The sequence below is a fragment of the Lutjanus erythropterus genome, chromosome 10 (assembly GCF_056507025.1).
Source record: "Lutjanus erythropterus isolate fLutEry1 chromosome 10, fLutEry1.hap2, whole genome shotgun sequence".
Lineage (NCBI taxonomy): Eukaryota > Metazoa > Chordata > Actinopteri > Lutjaniformes > Lutjanidae > Lutjanus > Lutjanus erythropterus.
Genome location: NC_139326.1, coordinates 4,454,130 through 4,471,646, shown reverse-complemented (window position 1 = coordinate 4,471,646; position 17,517 = coordinate 4,454,130). Strand labels below are relative to the sequence as shown.

The 17,517-nt window shown below is 40.3% G+C and overlaps 1 protein-coding gene across 1 annotated transcript in view; it reads right to left on the bottom strand.

The window, feature by feature from the left end:
• Positions 1 to 17,517, bottom strand: part of ncor2 (nuclear receptor corepressor 2) — a 147,176-nt gene that overhangs the window by 18,541 nt on the left and 111,118 nt on the right. Inside the window, exons 21-31 of the mRNA XM_084727921.1 lie at positions 15,132 to 15,252; positions 14,321 to 14,600; positions 12,089 to 12,136; positions 11,653 to 11,790; positions 10,465 to 10,601; positions 9,685 to 9,784; positions 9,432 to 9,542; positions 7,812 to 7,915; positions 1,480 to 1,630; positions 779 to 928; positions 533 to 625 (exon numbers count right to left, since the gene is read on the bottom strand). Of these exons, the coding sequence (XP_084584047.1) occupies positions 533 to 625; positions 779 to 928; positions 1,480 to 1,630; positions 7,812 to 7,915; positions 9,432 to 9,542; positions 9,685 to 9,784; positions 10,465 to 10,601; positions 11,653 to 11,790; positions 12,089 to 12,136; positions 14,321 to 14,600; positions 15,132 to 15,252 (1,433 nt within the window). The remainder of the gene's footprint in view (positions 1 to 532; positions 626 to 778; positions 929 to 1,479; positions 1,631 to 7,811; positions 7,916 to 9,431; positions 9,543 to 9,684; positions 9,785 to 10,464; positions 10,602 to 11,652; positions 11,791 to 12,088; positions 12,137 to 14,320; positions 14,601 to 15,131; positions 15,253 to 17,517) is intronic.

Sequence of the window (17,517 nt, the reverse complement as noted above, 5' to 3'; positions counted from 1 at the left end):
AGCATCATGTTGTAATCACATGACCTGTCAGGTGACCCCTTGGACAGGTATCTGTAAAGTAAACCTTCATCTAGGGTGCAAACTCTCCTCACTCCTTTTTTCGACAGGATGTTTATCTGACCCAACTGCCACCAGAGCCAGAAATCTGAATATCAACATGAAAGTACTTCTGCCAGCGGGTGAATTCTGGTAAGCTGGCACAATCTGTTTCTTGAAAGGCAAAAGAAAACTCTTTTTCTCTGCAGCTCTGCTGAGTGAGCACTGAGAGTACAGTGTGAGAGCACAATGAGTGAGTTCCTTCAGGAAAAACACACAGAATGCAAACAGAGAAGACAGACCATTCTAAAAGCATTTGCATTCAGTTCAAAGATTTAATCTGCTGCAACTGATTTTTTTCTCTCTTTTCTCAGTCCTGTTGTGTCACTTTGATCTGCTGCTTAAATCCTTGAATACTTCCCTCAGCTGTCTGTTTCCCAGCAGAGGGGAATGGAAGTTAGCATCTTAAAATCAAACGCTCTTTGTGTCGTCCTACCTTGAGAGATGGAACCGCGGATGTGATGAGCGTCCTTGTAGGGCGCGTGGTGTGGACTGTCCCGATCATGAGGCATGGCTCGACCAATCAGACCTGAGGTAGACAGGGAGGGGGAGGAGTAGTGAGACGTAAGAAAATTATTTAATCAATAATGATGGCTGAATGTGATTGAATGAGGGTCAAACAGGATTATTTCCAGCAGTCCTTAGTGGCAGTGAAAGAGGGTTAAGTGGGGTCCTCACTTACCTTCACAGTTGGCGGCAGACAGTGAATCCCTCATTGGCAGCCCTCTAGAGATGCCCCCTTCCATGACGTCATATGGACGCTTTAGGCCGAGTATTTCCCCGGGCTGCCCTGAGCCTCGGCCCTCATCTTTAGGTGTCTGAGAAGATGAGCCTACAAATAACAAAGGACACGACAAAGATGTTATTATAATTAGTTTAACAACAGACCTTAGTTCAAGGACTGAACTCCATGAGGTCTAATAATTTGCATGAATGACTCAAGGTAAAGACGGGGGGTACAGTACATGCAAGTTTAACTCAATGGAAACCATTTGTTGGGCTTGTGCAAGATTTAACTCAAAACGAAAGTAATCGTTGGCCGTGTCTGACGCTCGAGATTAAGGATGTTTTGTTGTCCAGGGGACAATTCAAATAGCACATGGAAAACAAAGATGTACTGTCTGGAACAATTCTGGGGCAGTAGAGGAACTTATTACAAATGAAAATATTACGTTTATGCATCACTCAATAGATATCATTTCCAGATGAAGTCACATGCCGTAAGTTGCCAGTCAGAAACAGGTAGGCATTTGAAAGTTTACAGTGATGCATTTATTGATCAAGCAGTTAGAAATAAACAAACAGTAAATCAACCAATGATGAACAGAATCATGAAAACAAAACTATATTACGCAGAATGAAGGGACAACGGGTTTCACTCACGGTCGTATGTGAGAATGTGTCCACTGATGCCCTCGTAGACCACCTGGCCTTTAGGCAGCATCTCGTCACGCTCCCTCTCAGCTCGGCTGGCGCTGTCCTCTGTGATCAGACGGGTTATGGTTCCCTTATACAGCACGTCAGCTGGCGTCCCCTGTGTTGAAGAGAGGAGACATGAGACCTGAGCTTTTTCATCTCACCGTGCAGTGGTAGCTAATCTGAGGTCGGTAATCCTGCTATAAAGCACATATTTAGCCAAACCACTTGGAAAACTCTGCAAGGTTTTGTCATACAAACGTAAAAAAAAAAACAACATTGTCCTAAACCTTCCACAGTCCACTTTAAAACGTACAGTTAGAGAGTGAATTTGTTTTGTACAACTATATGAGGGGAACAAAAAGAACAAAATGCACCTTTCAGTCTGAGTCAGAGAGAAGCTCTTGATTGTACACCCACTTGCAAAAGTGCTATTCATGATAACAGAATGGTAATTTGGCAGGCATTATTCTGTCATTATGAGAAAAGAAAACATGAAAAAGCCAAATTTGAATGAATCACCTGTGTAACCAATATCTATCGTATGTTTACAAGGTTCAGAGCTCAAAAGTCCCGTCCAGAAATGTTTAGAATGTGTTTTTTTTATAGAGTACCAGTAAAACATTTTGACACATCCTCACATTCACTGTCTTTTCTTACTATTTTTCTGCATTGTAGATTAATACTGGAGACATCAAAACTATTTGGAATTGGAATTATCTAGTATGGACTGTGCAAACAAGGCAAAATCTTTTATATTTTAGATTCTTAAAAAGCAGAAAGACTGTCACACATTGCCTTCTGCATTTGCAATCAAAGTGCAGACGACAGTGTGTGAGAGACTTTTTACTTTTTAATGTCCCCCCATCGTTTTCTCCTACCTATTTTAGACTCTTAAAAGTAGCCACCCTTTTTTTATGACAGCATTGCGCACTACTGGTATAATCTGAACCATTTCCTATAAAAAATAAAATAAATAAAGGTTAAAGATGATGTTGTGTTCACGCTTTTAACTAGTACAGTATATCTCAGGACACCTGACAGAAGGTTTTTGAAAAGTATAGCATATGTACCTTTTTTTTTTTTTTTTTTGTACAGGTTAACTACATAAAAATGTTGAATCATTTCAAACTACCTTAACAGTGGCTGACAGGCCTTAGATTCCAGTTAAGGATAAGTTTGATCATGACTTTAAAGTGACAAGTTGTAGTGAGGACCTAAAAGAAAACCTCCTACAAACCTCACTTCTGTTAAACTAGACCAGGGGTCTGCAACCTGTACACTCATAAGAACCATTTTTGGCCTGCCTCAACTATTATTTTGTTATTTTCCTTTGAGAATTTTCTCGTTTTGGTTTTGGCATCCATAGTTAGCCAACAGAGACTCAAGACTAGCCACTGGCAACATTTAGAGGAAAAGATGCCAAGCCATAGACAAAGGCTACAAAACACATACTAGCTAACAAAATATTAAAACATTTTTTATTATCGGCATATGTGCTGCACATTTTTACAGTTGGAGAAGACTAATCACTTTAGGCCTAGAAAAATGATAGATAAAAATTAAAATGTTAAAAAGAAGAACAAATTCACTTCCACATACTTTTTTGTCAAAGCCACTAGAGAGGGGCAAATGAGCCACATGAGGTTCTGAAGCTGCAGGTTACAGACAGTTTTCAGAACCACCTTTACAAGCCAAAGATCACACAAGGAAAATTAACCTCATTCTCTGCAAACCAGCCTTGAACTTCTCAGGCAGCACCAGGCTGTTTAACGCTCTCAACAGGCTCCTCCTTAGCTAACTCCGCAGGCGATTGGCTACAAATAGCAATACCTGTGTACAAGTCAGGCTCAGGTAATAACACTGTGAAATTCACACCTCTACAATGTCAAGGTGACCACAATACACAGACAGTTCTGCTATAAAGACCAGCCTTTATCTTATCAACTGTCAGGTTTCATACTCACAGCCAACACTATAAAATCTGACTGTGTTATACAGCTACTTCAAAAAAATAATTAACCAGTTTCTGTTATAAATGCCCATAATAAAATGAGTTAAGAAAACAGGTTAGAAGGGCAGTTAATGAGTCACGGTGCAGATCAACAACAATCCTGACAAAATTATGGTACAGATGGTGTGAGTGACTGAGAATAACCTTTGGTTTTCTTTCCACGTTTTTACTGAGCTGCTGATTTGACTGTACCGCACACTGTTGATGGTGTTCCATACAGAACCTGTATTCTTGTTCGTGCCCCAGAGAGTGTGTTTGTTACAGTGGTGACAGATGACGGGAATCCAAATAAATAAAAAACAAACATATACACACACAGAAAACAAACACAGCGGTGAATACAAAGTAGTACTCTGTGAAGAGGCGGAGGTGTAACAGTCGATGACAACGCGCTGCTTTGTTAAAACCTTGAGTCACATCACTCGTACGCAGAGCGTGAGTAATATTTGTGTACTGCTGAGAGTGGAGGTGGACGGTTGAGTGGGAGACACAGGAGTGACTGAGATCACATTTCTTGTCTGTTGACTGCAGCTTTTCCAAGAAGACACTGACTCGTGTGGTTGTGTGTGTTTATATTTACAGGCTCAGATGGCACAAGGCAAAGCAGTCCTCATCTACTCCTTAAAGCTACAACAAGGATTTTCTAACTGGTTATGATACAGGGTCAATTTAATACTGATGCCTCTATATAACCTGCATAGCAATAAGACCATCTGCAAGAAGATTTCTGTATAGCTGATCTTAATAGAGCTGCAACATTATCAATTAATCTGTTGATTATGTTCTCTATTAATTGATTAGTTGTTTGATGAGAAAGATCATTTTAAAAAAGAAGAAAAAACATTGAATAAGAAGATGTGTCCAAACTATTGACTAGCACCGTATACCTGGTTAAATATCAAATATCAGTTACCGTGATTACTAATAATCAGTATAGACCCTGAAAAAGACATTCAACTCCTCGCGTGACTAATCTTCAGTGTGACATAAACACAAAAAAGAACAATAAAGGACTTCAAGGGGATGGATGTTTGTCACAGCAAGGAGGCAAAAGGCTGAATGCAGCGAGACAAAAGACTGCTGGAAGAAACAAGAGTTATGGAAATCATCCATCAGAGCACAAATGATGAGACCTCTCTGGTTGCTCCGTAGCACCGAAAAGGTAAAACACACAGCTGTCGCGGCGTCGCAAAATTTTGTTGCAGTTCGACAACCACACACAGCTTACTGCCCACAGCTTAGGATATTTATTGACCTCAACAACTTTTCTCTCTTTTGTTCTACACACACACATGAGACAGAGGTGAGGAGAGGAAGTCCTGCTGCCATGGGAGCAGAGGGGGAGAAGAGCTGCAGGAGGAGCCTGGATGCAGGCTTCAGGCAGGGAGCGAGTGGAGTTTATTTATTCATTAAATTTCTGCTTGGTAGATACAGGCATAAGTGAAATAGTTTAAACTACAGTGAAAAGCAAGAAACAGACTAGTTAATAACATATGTGATTAAGACTGTATTAAAATATAAACAGCTGTTAGTTTTGGAAAAGAGAAGGTGTTTATTCAGGGTTGGCGACGCTGCAAATACGACACTGATGTGAAATGTTGCGTGGACGGTCGCGCCGCCCTGCGCCTGGTTGCTGCCGGTGTAGGGCTTGTATGCAGAAATTAACACATTTAGATCTGCTCGGTTCTTGTAGAATCTCTACAAAGCAATACAGCTTTATTAATCCTGCTAGGGGCAATTTGCTGGGGCAGCTTGTTATACACAAATAACCCAGGGCAAGTAAAATGCCAAGCTGGGGAAGTTGAGTTGCCAGATTTACTGGCAACCTGGGCAAGTGGTAAAAAAAAACTTTTTCGTGCAAAATGCAAGAACATGCTAAACACAATGATACCCTGATGTTAACAGCAAAAATTCACCAACAAGGTCTTGTCCAGAAGAAGCAAAAATACCTTGTTCTTTACAGAGAATTTGGTGTTTTTCTTATTTCACTGTCACTCCAATGATCTTAGAAAAGATTTTACTTTTCAGACTGTTTCTGTTTTTCACTGTGATGCTTTGAAACCAGCAGATAAAAGAAAAATCCAGACCCTCAATAAAAGATTGATAAAAAACTACAGAGAATGACAGTGCTGACAGAAAAAGAATTTAATCTGTGGAGAAGGTGAATTCACTGTCAACCCGCTTCACAATAACCCCAGTTTTAAGGTGCTCGATCATCGAAAAGAGCACTCAGGGCTCAACAACTACAATGAGATGCCATGTCTAGCTTGTAAATCTAACAAAAAAGAAATTAAATTATGACTAGCAATAATGATTTAAGTACTTGATCACACAAAAATGGCAGAAAAGGCTATTTACAGCCTCTCAAATATGGAGATTCTCAGCTTTATCAAATTTAACAGAGTATCTTTGGTTATGAACTCAAAAAACAAGATAGTTAAAGACATTTCCTTGGATTTTGGAATGTACAGTTTTCATAATTTTCTAACAATTAGTCAACATTGCATTGCTAGATTAAACAAGAAAATAATCTTCAGTCTGTGTTGTTATTGTCCTATTGTTACAGTGGACCTGAGGCAGATTTCTGACACTGAAGTGATACCAAAAATCACCAGGTAAAACCCACAAATGTTGACGATGGAAAACCGAAAAAAGAGGTGTTTCTAGCTGAGCCGCACCATGCAGTGGAAACACAGCATCTCAATCCATCTGGCTGAACAAACACAGAAGCTGTCCCTCTACAGCAGCTCTGATTATTCGTTATCGCTCTCACCTTTTCCTCACTAATCTATCACGGTGGATAACGGCCCCCTCAACACTTGTTTTCTCTTGTGTGCCAGTTGGATGTGATATTACAGTGGGCATATCAATGACTGGGCCGCAGTCTAGAGTAAATAGATAAATCAAAGAGGGAACAGACGTGGCACAGTGTGTACCTGTTGCTACGGCAACAGGGCCACTCAGGAGCTGTGGTTATGTCACAGCAGCAGCAGGGAAATCCAGCAGCCACAGCGGTTATAGCTCGTCTCATGACGTCTCGACGGCTCTGCCGCTCGCTCTTTCGTCTCGAGTACACAAATTAAAGCCTCATAACGCATAAACGGTACAAGCGGGGGACAAATGACAGCATCAGTGTGGGAAGAAACCGTGTCAGAGGTGGGAGAATGAAAAATAATGAGTGTGGTTTGTCTGTGTACTGGCCACATAAGCTGCTACGCTCGTGAACCCTCACACAGTTTAACATGGTGTCAGTTTCAGTTCACCATTTACATCCATCAGCCTCTGAACAAAGCAAATCACATTAACCTGAGTGTGTCGCTCCTGCACACTGATCTGAGGGGAAACAAACACCGAGCCAAATGTCATCGCCTCTATGAGAACAAGGCTTCTCTTCTAAACCTGAATATTGGCTCAGTTACAGCAGATCATTTCAAAACTTATTTAAATGAATTTCAGAGGGTGCTCAGAGGTTCTCCAAATAAAAGGGGAAGAGAACTGTCTGCCAGCCGTCTGTCGTAACGCAGGACTCAAACTGAACACTGTCAGCAGAACATTCATAACGCACATCAGGACTGCCGCACCCAACGCAGAGACAAACAAGTTGCACAGATGAGAGATTCTGGTGCCATCAAAGTAAAAAATGTGGTAGAGTATTAAACCTGTTTTCCATCATCATCAAACTAGCAGCTGTTTTAGATTTTGCTTTGAACATATGAAAATTAGATTGACTTATCTAATTTAATGTGGATTTACTTTAGGTCAAGTGTACACTGTGCAGTTTTGTTATGTATGTTTGTTGTTTGTTTAGTATCCACAGCAAATCTCCACTGAGTGTTTTTAACTCCTGTAAAGCAGCCTTAAGGTTGAGATGAAATGAAAAATGCCTTTTAAAACCTTTAAATCAAATTCACAGTCATATTTAACGGTATACACCAGAAAAAAAAAACAAAAAAAAACATTTCTTTGTATTTTTCTTTTCAAAATCCACTCATGTTCTCTTCCAGTAAAACAAAATATGACCTGTACATATGTAGGCTTGAACCAACCAATAATATCATTGCATCCATCCATCATCATCTTTAACTTTTGGCGGCACAGAACAACAGCTTGGTACGTTGTGTTATGACACATTCACTTTTCAACATTCAAATCAAATTTCTCCCAACACCTATCCAGTTTAACTCTGAAATAAGTCATGATACAGAAGCTAGATACTTTGGAGAGCCATTTCATCCCCAATTTATGAAGGACAGAGACTCGGCGTACTATGGTGGACTGAGCTCACCTGAGTAATGGAGCCTCCTCGGTAGGAGATTGAAGAATCTGGATGCATTCTGGTCCCTGGGATGCCCTTAGTGATACTTCCCCCCTGAACAGCTGGAATAGAACCTGTTAAGATGGTAAGAAAGAAAAGCAGTATTAGTATTTAGAGTGGAACACAATGTAACATACTTCTTGCGAATAAAGATGCAAGTTTGGCCAAAAAGTGCATGAGCACAGCTGCAACCAAAGCAAACGCTACAGGTTGTTTCCTTCACTGTTTCACCCCATTTAAACCTGTATTAAAACTGGACATGTATCCAGCTGTCAGGTCTGTCTGACATATTCTCAACTATTATAAATTATACGCATTATCAGCATCAGATCAGATGCATGGATGAGAGCAGTGCCCATTGTTATGCTGAGTTCTATTTACCTTGGACGTTATAAGTCGGAGCTGGGAATGACATCACACCCAAGCTAAACACGTTCCAGTGCAACAAGTCAGAAAACAAAGATGGACGCCTCCAGGAAAACCTTTCTTGTGCTTGATAACAACACATTACGATCCATTTTATGCAAACAAACACAGTAGCAGAATTGAACAGTACGACTGATTTAATGAGACACAAAAGACAGAAGTGGGAGTTTGACGTTGGCATTGCTGGGGTTCCTCCGGCTTTCCGAGTCCCAAATCCGACTTGAAGGGGCACTCCAGTTAAAATTTCCAAATGGAAAAATGGAAAAAATTGGAATTTCCAACTTCTCAGTTTAAATTATTTCTTAATTTTTCATGCAGTTCTGTTGAATCATGCATGTTATGGTCCTTTCATGGAAAGGAACAGACGTATAATCAATAATTAAAGATGTACATTATATGGTTTGCATTTACACCTACGTAAGATCTGAACACAATGTGAGCCAGACTGCCTCCAGATGTGGTCAGGCAAATCCGATCACATTCATATCACAACACATTTCATTTGTTTTTCCTTAACGAGTCCAGATACATGTCATTTTAATACCAGACATAAATGGGGTCTTCTGTGTCTTAAATGTATTTATAGTACAATTTGTAATTAAAATTTTCAGTCTAAACTCTGCATCTGAGTGAAAACATTCAATGTTGAGGCTGCACTGGCAGTTAATTACAGCTCTGAATCTCCTTGCGTTTGCGTTGACCAGCTTTGCACACATGGATTTGGGCAGTTTTTTCTTCCTCATTCCTCACATCCTCTCGAGCTCTGTCAGATTAGATGAGCTTCAGTGAACTCGACTCCCCACCGACTTTCAATTGAGATTTAAGTCTTGCCCGAGCCACTCAAGTACATTCAAAGACTTGTCCTCAAGTCACTCCGGTGTGGTCCGCGCTGTGTGCCTCAGGTCACTGTCATGCTCAGGAGGTAAATCTTTTCAGCATGACAGTGCTGAACACAACATGTGGAAAAACTCATGACTTTGTTATTCAGCAGTGACTCTCATCTTGATTGATGGCAGAAATTCACTTCCAGTAAATCTGTGATTCATAATAACTTTGAAAATCATTCTTCACCCACTACACAGGACAAGGAAAAAGCAAAACACCAACGCCAGCGTAGTGTATATGAAAATTTTAAGAAACGAGAAGCAAAGGTGTTCCACCCACCACGTCCAGAAGCACTATCATGAGGCGTCCCCTGGGTCGACAGGTTGTCAGGTTGCGAGGATGAGCTGCGAGGGGACAACTGTTCCTGCTTCACCACGGGGAAAGGACCTGCTGTGTAGTGCAGGGAAAAGAAAGCGATGAACAGTGACGAGAAAGACACATCTATGGTGATGCAACAGATGATCAGATGTTATCATGGTAGAAGTCAAAAAAACAAAAAAAAACAAAAAACAAAACAGACAATTTTACTCACCAACTTTCCTCTGATCCATCCAAGACAAACCCATCTGTGTGGGGGGCATCTTCCCGTGGTCCAACCCATGAGCAGGGCTGTGCAACTGCACTGGGGTGCCCTGAAGAAACAAGTATTTAGTCAGGATTAGATCAGACTGATTGTTTTTTTTAATCCATGTTTTAATATTTTTATGTAGCAATTATGTAAGAATGATACTAAGATAATAATGAGATAACAAGATATTTAAAACAAATAAATTTCCACATTTTCTGCAGGCCAGCTCAAATCTCAAAATTAATTATTTAATTTTTTTAAGTAAGTTGTTTGGAAATTGAGTTTCTCAACTTTTTCATTTTTACAGTATTTACTGGTCTAGCCTGCCCTCTACCCACTGCCCTCGCTAGTTGGCTCTAGAAATACTTTGCATTTAAACTAATTATCAATATTTTATTAATGTACAATGCTAGTTAACTGTTGCGTCAAACATGTTAGGTAACCACGTGTCACTAGCTGGGGACGCAGCCCCCGGCACATGGACACTAATGCTTGGATTACAAAAATGACATCTAAACCAATGCAATTCTGATCTAGAAAAAGAAAATGAAGATGTATGTAGACTGTGTCAGAATAAACCACTTGACCGGAGCCATGTGTTAACTCATTCAGCACAGGCATATGGATGTTAACCAGCAAGGAGAGCAGGCTGCAGGTGCTGGTCTAAATTTAAATTTCCATTTAATCAACAGGGAAATTAGCCTCGAGTAGAAGCTCTAGTTTTTCATGTGTATGGTGCTGTACCTGTGTGATGGAGCCTCCAGGCTTGGAGGATGAAATGAGTGGCGGTGGTTCTGGCATCGTGAGGGGCCTCACTGCTGCTAGCCTGCCACTGTCCTGTGGCAGACTGGAGAGGGAGGGGTGGCCTGCCTGCTGGAACGCTGAAAAGAAGGAGAGCTTATGAGATCAAGACCTGACAGTTCGATTTTTGGCACAGAGGCAGTTTAGCATCAAGAAGCAGAAGCTGTGTCGTTCAAAGTTCCTGTAATACAAAACATATTACAACCGAAGCTTGTTAAATAGTAACTTTGGTAATTTTCAACCTGGACCCTACTTTCATGTTTTTCTGTCTAAGTGACTAATGGCAACAACAATTTATGAAATTGGTCCAGTACTGAGGAAGAGCGCTGCAGCTGTCAGCCATGAAACAGGCTGCAATAGAATGCAATAGAATGGACAATCATGAACCGTCAAAATACGTCCACTAAAAGTGCTTGTTTTGCCACAGACAGGCTCAGTTTTATTTTCAGTGTATGATAACATTTTGGAGAGGATACGTTTTGCTCCATTTACAGTAACAGTCATTGTATTGTCATAAAACACCCTTCATTAAAACTTGACAGAGAGAGAATAGCAAAAATAAAACTCAAAACAGCCGTTCGTCTTTCCACTGTTCCAACAATCACCAACGTTGCTTTGGTTGAAATAAACTCTTAGTTCAGAGTTAGATGTGAAAATATTCTGGCTGTACACACCTTTTCTCCATCCTTCCTCTTGCTCCTTTCCTGTTATTTTCACATCCTTAATCTGTCAATTAAGGTTTTATTTTCACCAATTCAGAGATGGAGATAGTTGTGGAAAGATGAACCAAGACTACCCTGGTGAGTTTTATTTTGTTTCTGTTGAGTTTGAGTGTGCTTCACCATGTTAAAATGATTGTTTCTGCTAATGGAGTCTGGTGGGTTGGAACAGAGTGATAAATAACAGGATCTTACTAATTCTACCTGTGGCAAAAACAAGAAGTTTTAGTGTACAGACCTTCATAGTTTGCAACTGCCCTTGCAGCTCAGTTTCTTAGCTGACGGCTGTGACAAAAATTGCCCTCAATTCATCACTCAGACACAAAAACAAGAAAATAGGGCTCAGATCAAAAAATACAAAAGTTACCCTTTGAGAAGATAGAGAGAAGGAAGGACAGACAAGAGGACTCACAGTTGAAGTGGAGCATGTCTCGCGGGGACATGGGGTAGGGCGAAAGAACCGGCCGACCCAAGTTGGACGTCCTCAGGTCGTCGGGGCCCAGCGCCTGCTTCTTGGCTTCACTGTGTGGTGAGAACGCCCGGGACTTTTCTGCAACAAAAAAAAACAAAACACAAACAGAGTCAGGACAAACGTGCAGCTCTCAGCCAGACCTCCACTAAATCAACAAGCTCTCCTTCAGCTGCCGATCACAGTCGTCCGCTAATGCCACCTCAAAGCCAGGCTGATATCACCGCTGAATTATACGCCAACAAACACATCAAGCCACTGCTAATATTTATTGTAAAGTTCACACAGTAAAACCCAGCAGAGGGGGTGATCACCCTGCATCATTGTGGTTAAGGTGTCATTAAAAAAAAGGGTAAGGTGTGGCGAGGGGTGAACCTACTTAATCCCTGCAGGAGGGTCAGTAACCACCTCTCGTTGCCTTCCAGCTCTGAAGGGACACAAACACACCACAGATCATCGCAACCTCACAATCATCGCAATCTTCTCTCTCGCACACAAAAATATGCACTAATAATGACATTAAGACTTTACTACCATTATTACCACATAGTGTGACTTTTGTAATAATAATAACACCTGGAACACAAAGATATACTGACTGGGACGCACAACAGAGACAGCGTTTTCCACACATAGACTTTACTTGGCACTTTGTGGCTTTACTAGAGGTTTATTAGGCATGTTATCCTTCTACTTCACTCCTCTTTTAAAACCCAAATCCATTTGTCTTCGAACAAGCTCACAGGAATTTACCCTCAAAACTCCTCAGATCAGTTCTGAGCCTGGTATATTAGCTTTTAGGTTTTTAGCACCAAATAAATGGAACAAATCACAAGAGCTATTGAAATTTGACAGGTATGTGTCTGTGGATCATTTTAAGTGTCTGCTAGATGATCTGGTTGTAATAAAGTGTTCATGCTTTGCTTGATTCATAGATGGTTGGTTATTTATTGTTTTTATTAGACCTTTTCCACATTGTATTCTTCTTATAACTGCTGAATATCCATCTTGGCACACTTGTTTGTAATTTTATTATTTGCTTTTTTTATAATTTCTACAGTTTTTATTGCTGTATATCATTCTTTCCTGTTAGCTATTTGTTGTATTAGACTTCATCATCACTGTTATTACTGATGATGTATCAAATACTGTATATCATTTTAGCCTGTGTGATTGTGAACTCATGGCATTGCTATAAAAGACATCAATGCTTAGTCAATTTTCCCTGAATAAATGGTTCCTCCCCCATCCCTAAATTCCTTGCAACTGTGTGTTGAGAAATGTTTTTCTTAAACTGTTGGGCTATTTGCCCACACATAAGATCAAGTTCAGAAAGAGTGTGTACTACAAAAAACAAAGTTAATCAGTTGCAACAAAAATAAATATATCTAAACATCTTGTCTTCGTACTGTATTCAGTTAAATTTAGGTTATAAAGTATTTGCAAATCATTGCATTTTGTTTTTATTTGTTTTACACAGTGTGCCAACTCTTTTGGAATCAGGGTTGGAATCTACAATGCAGCTTGTAAATATGCCTCCACCTGCCTCTGTGTCAGGCTCAGTTTAAAGAGTCTTTTCCTTTTCTAAAAATTGCTGCACGTTGGAGTTCACAGCTGCTGTGCCCAGTTGGTTATAAAAGACCTGTCTTTGTCTGGACTGTTGCTAAAAGTCTTACACTGCGTGCGCTCTCACAGATTCACATTCCACCAGCTCATAGTAAGTGCACCGAACTAGACTATATTCCCTTCTGGGTCAATAGCAATACCAGATCATTTATCAGTTCCCTCTCCACGAGTGTCCCAGAAACACTCAAATACCCCGAGCGCTCGAGAATACAGACTCAAGGTTAGAGCATGTAGCAAGGACCAACTAAGTAAAACTAGATCACATGCTGCTAAAACTGCATTAATATGCAGCACTTTTCATTAACCTCCATTTGCTTTTTATTATTTCATTATCCTTCACTTGCAGTGCTGATCTTTTTTGTGAAACACGATACACTGCTGGTTAACACATACTAAAGGTGCTCCAATCAATCTCCTACAAATCGTTATCAGACGATATTCACTCTCAAACTGTGATTTGTATGATATATAATAATGAACTATCAGGTTACAAAGTGGCAAGATCTGAAATTAACACCTCCACCAAGTGTCAAATGCAGGTAGATTTTCCATTTGACAAGTAAATCTCTGAGGGCTATCCACTGCAACAATTATTGAATAATCTGATGATTATTTTCTCTATTAAATAATTAGCTGTCTGGTCTATAAAATGTCAGAAAATTGTGAATAATGTTGATAAGCATTTCCCAAAGCCCAAAATGACATCCTCAAATGTCTTGTTTTGTCTAAAACCCAAGATATTCAGTTATAGAAGAGTAAATAACCTGGAAAATATTGACATATAAGAGACTGGAATCAGAGAATTTTAGCTTTTTCTTTTCTTAAAAATTACTCAAACCATTGAATCGATTATCCAAACAGCTGGTGATAAATTTAATGGTCGATCCATAATTGATTTATCTTTGCAACTCTACTATCATTTATCAGCCACTTGGCTCTATAATCAAAAAAAGGAAGTGTTCTGTGATGACAGAGGTGTGCGTACCATCCTTGTCGCCGGCGGAAGGGCTGCGCGGGCGAATTCTCGGGCTGCTGCTATGAAGAGCCTCCCTGTCTCTCTCTGCCTGCGGGTTGTAAGGCTGCTGTTTGCTTGGCTGGCCTGAAAGTTGCTGCTGCTGCTGCTGCTGCTGTTGTTGTTTGACCTCCTGAGAGGACTCCCCATGAGCCATGGTGATCTGCTGCTGGTAGAGAGCCAGGGCGTGTGGGGGCAGCACTGCCTTGCCGCCCCCACTCCGATGAGTGCCCTGCATGGAGGCTTCTGGCATCTATGCACACAGGATGAGAGGAAGAGAAAAAAGGTTTTAATCACACCGCATACATAACACACAGGCCCACTCCTCCTGCCTGTTGTTGGACATATGGTTGGCCACATACAGTATCTGATAAACACGATAGCTAATAAGCAGCTCTAATTTCTTGGTAAGCTAAAGTTTCCCTAATGCTCAGGATCTAATTTCTTCTCCACAAAGGAATCTATCCCATCATCCTCCATCTGGACGGCTTATCTTATACAAATATGACTAAACAATTTCACTTGCTATACTGTTATCTCTGTAAGCAGAGAGACAGGGATAGCATTGATATCACTGTGATGGAAGAGTGTACCTGTGTGTACGGTAAAATCAGTCTTCAGTTGTAAAACGCTACCTAGGTCAAAGATACTTCTCCAAAGCTAGAAGAGCTGAGATGCTCTTCACCTCACTGTTGTGTGATGTATGAGAAGGAAAAAGATAAAAATAAATAAATAAATAAATAATACCCACAATGAGACAGACAAAGTTTAACTGGTGACTCACAATAGGCGGTATGGCAGCAGCTCTCTGTTTGAGCTGTTTCAGGTCCATGGGCTTCTGCAGCGGGGAGGATATGACCCCATCGTGAGTGTAGTTCAGCAGGCTCGGCCGTGGAGACGTCATTCTACACACACACATATAGACAGAAGTAAGTTAGCACCCAAACACAGCATTATTCTTTCTGATGCATTTTTTTCAAATCTAGGAAAAAAAAAAAAAAAAGAGCGCTTCCATCCCGCATGGCTTCCTACCCACAATCCCCCTGGAGACACAGGCACAATCACAAATCCTTACTCACGACACAAAGAATTAAATAGTCCAAGAAGTAAGAATTAGAGTTGTTCCAATGGATGAGAGCAACCCATCAGGGTGCTTTGCTCCTGCTTTTTTGAGTGAAAACATTCCCTCTAAATTGACTGGTGGTAAATACAAAGTCTGAGATTAAATGCATAAAATAAGAAAAACATATGTTCAGCTTTTAAGAGTCCAGATCCTCTGACTTGTCAGGTGAGCAGTTGTGTTTTCAGATCGACGATCAGCGTCACTACATAGAAAAAAAAAAAAGCTCTCAGTCTGCCTCAGTCTGTGGACGAACCTGACAGAACTACCTTACTGAATCTTCAGCTAATGTACTTCATTTATATCTGTCACTTTTTAAACTGTTAAGACACTTTATTTGACTGTTTTGCTGGAGTTGGGTATCTACTAAATATCTTAAATTAATTTTCCCTTTTCTGCATTCCATGATTAGAAGTTAAAAGTATCACATTTGACTTACCTACATTTTTCACTGTATTCCAATTGAGTAAGTCTTATTTTGTATCCAGACTTTAGAATTCCCTTTTACTATTTGAACTATATGGATGTCAACCTATGTGTTGACATTTATTCTCTCTATTCAAACATTCATGGCTGGTGACTTTTTAATGGCTTTTTGGGATAGATGTATTTATTGTAGGATGATGCTTATGATGATATATGATGATGATTTTTTCAATTATTTGCCTTGCGAGGTTTGCAAGTTTACATAAATATTTAACATTTATTGTGATTTATTGTGATTTTTTTTTTTTCAATTCGATTGTCTGGCTGATGATGCATTAAGCAGTTTGAAGTGTTTATCAATCTCAGCTGTCCTCTCATTGGGTGACTGAAAATCGAGGCAGTCTCTCTGTTTGTATATATGAGAAAATGTTTAAATGCTGTCACCATACCTGATGAAGGTCAGTTACACCGCAACGCCAATATTTAATAAATACATCAGCAGAAAGCGAGACAGTTTCTCTCATTGTCTTTGAATGTTTTAAATTCTTACATACTGTACTGTATTAAAATGATGGGGAACAGCAGAAATACATGGTGTGCGTGTGCCTGTGTGTGTGTGTGTGTGTGCGCGTGCGTGCATGTGTGTGGTGGGAGGAAAGTAGGCTGTGTGTTGATAGAGCCTGAGACTGTGGAAATGAATTGCGAGTAAAAATCCATATCCATGTCTCGCACATCTGCCGAAAGCACATAACTTATTCTGAATCACAGACAGACACACACTTTGATGCACAACAACACAAAAGTGTGTATACACATGCATACACACACGCTCACACACACACACGCTCACACACACACACACACACGCGCACACGCACGCACACACACACACACACACACACACACACGCACGCACGCACACACACACACACACGCACACACTCACTCTCTCTCTCAATCCCTTTGTTTGCTTTGGCAGAGAGGGCAGCGTTTCCCTTGGCTCTGCCAGTACATGTAGTCTGCTGTCATGGAAAAAATTGAACAAATACCGTGCAAACAGGACTAATCACTCCTCCCACGCACCCTGACACCCACTTCTTGTGGCCTCATTCGCAGACACACACACACACTCTCACAGACTGTATGTATATATATATATATATAGATGTACAGTAAATATATACTCTCATTCATACAAAGCACAAATAAAATCTCTTGCTGATAGAAAAAAGCGACCTGTGGTGTACACATAAGTGGCTTGCCAAAGATGGCTTCAATGCTGTACAGTGTAGCTAGGCAACTAATAACACTTCAAAACCCTCCCTGCTGTATTTTTGATGTCTGCTGTGGTCGACCAGAGAAGTAGGACACCTAGTAAACCACAGCTCAAAAAACAGAAGCCCTTTGACACAAATAATCTCAAGGAGGCTCAATGATGTCATCAATAAAACAAAACAAGACAGATATAGTCTCACATTTCCTAGGAAAGACAATCTAGGGACTTTTATCGATACTACAACTCTTATCTATCTTAACAGTACTCTTATTGGTTCTATTTTCAAGAGCTGCTGTTATAAAAAATATATTATAAGCATCAACATGCAGCAAATTCATGCCCAAAAAT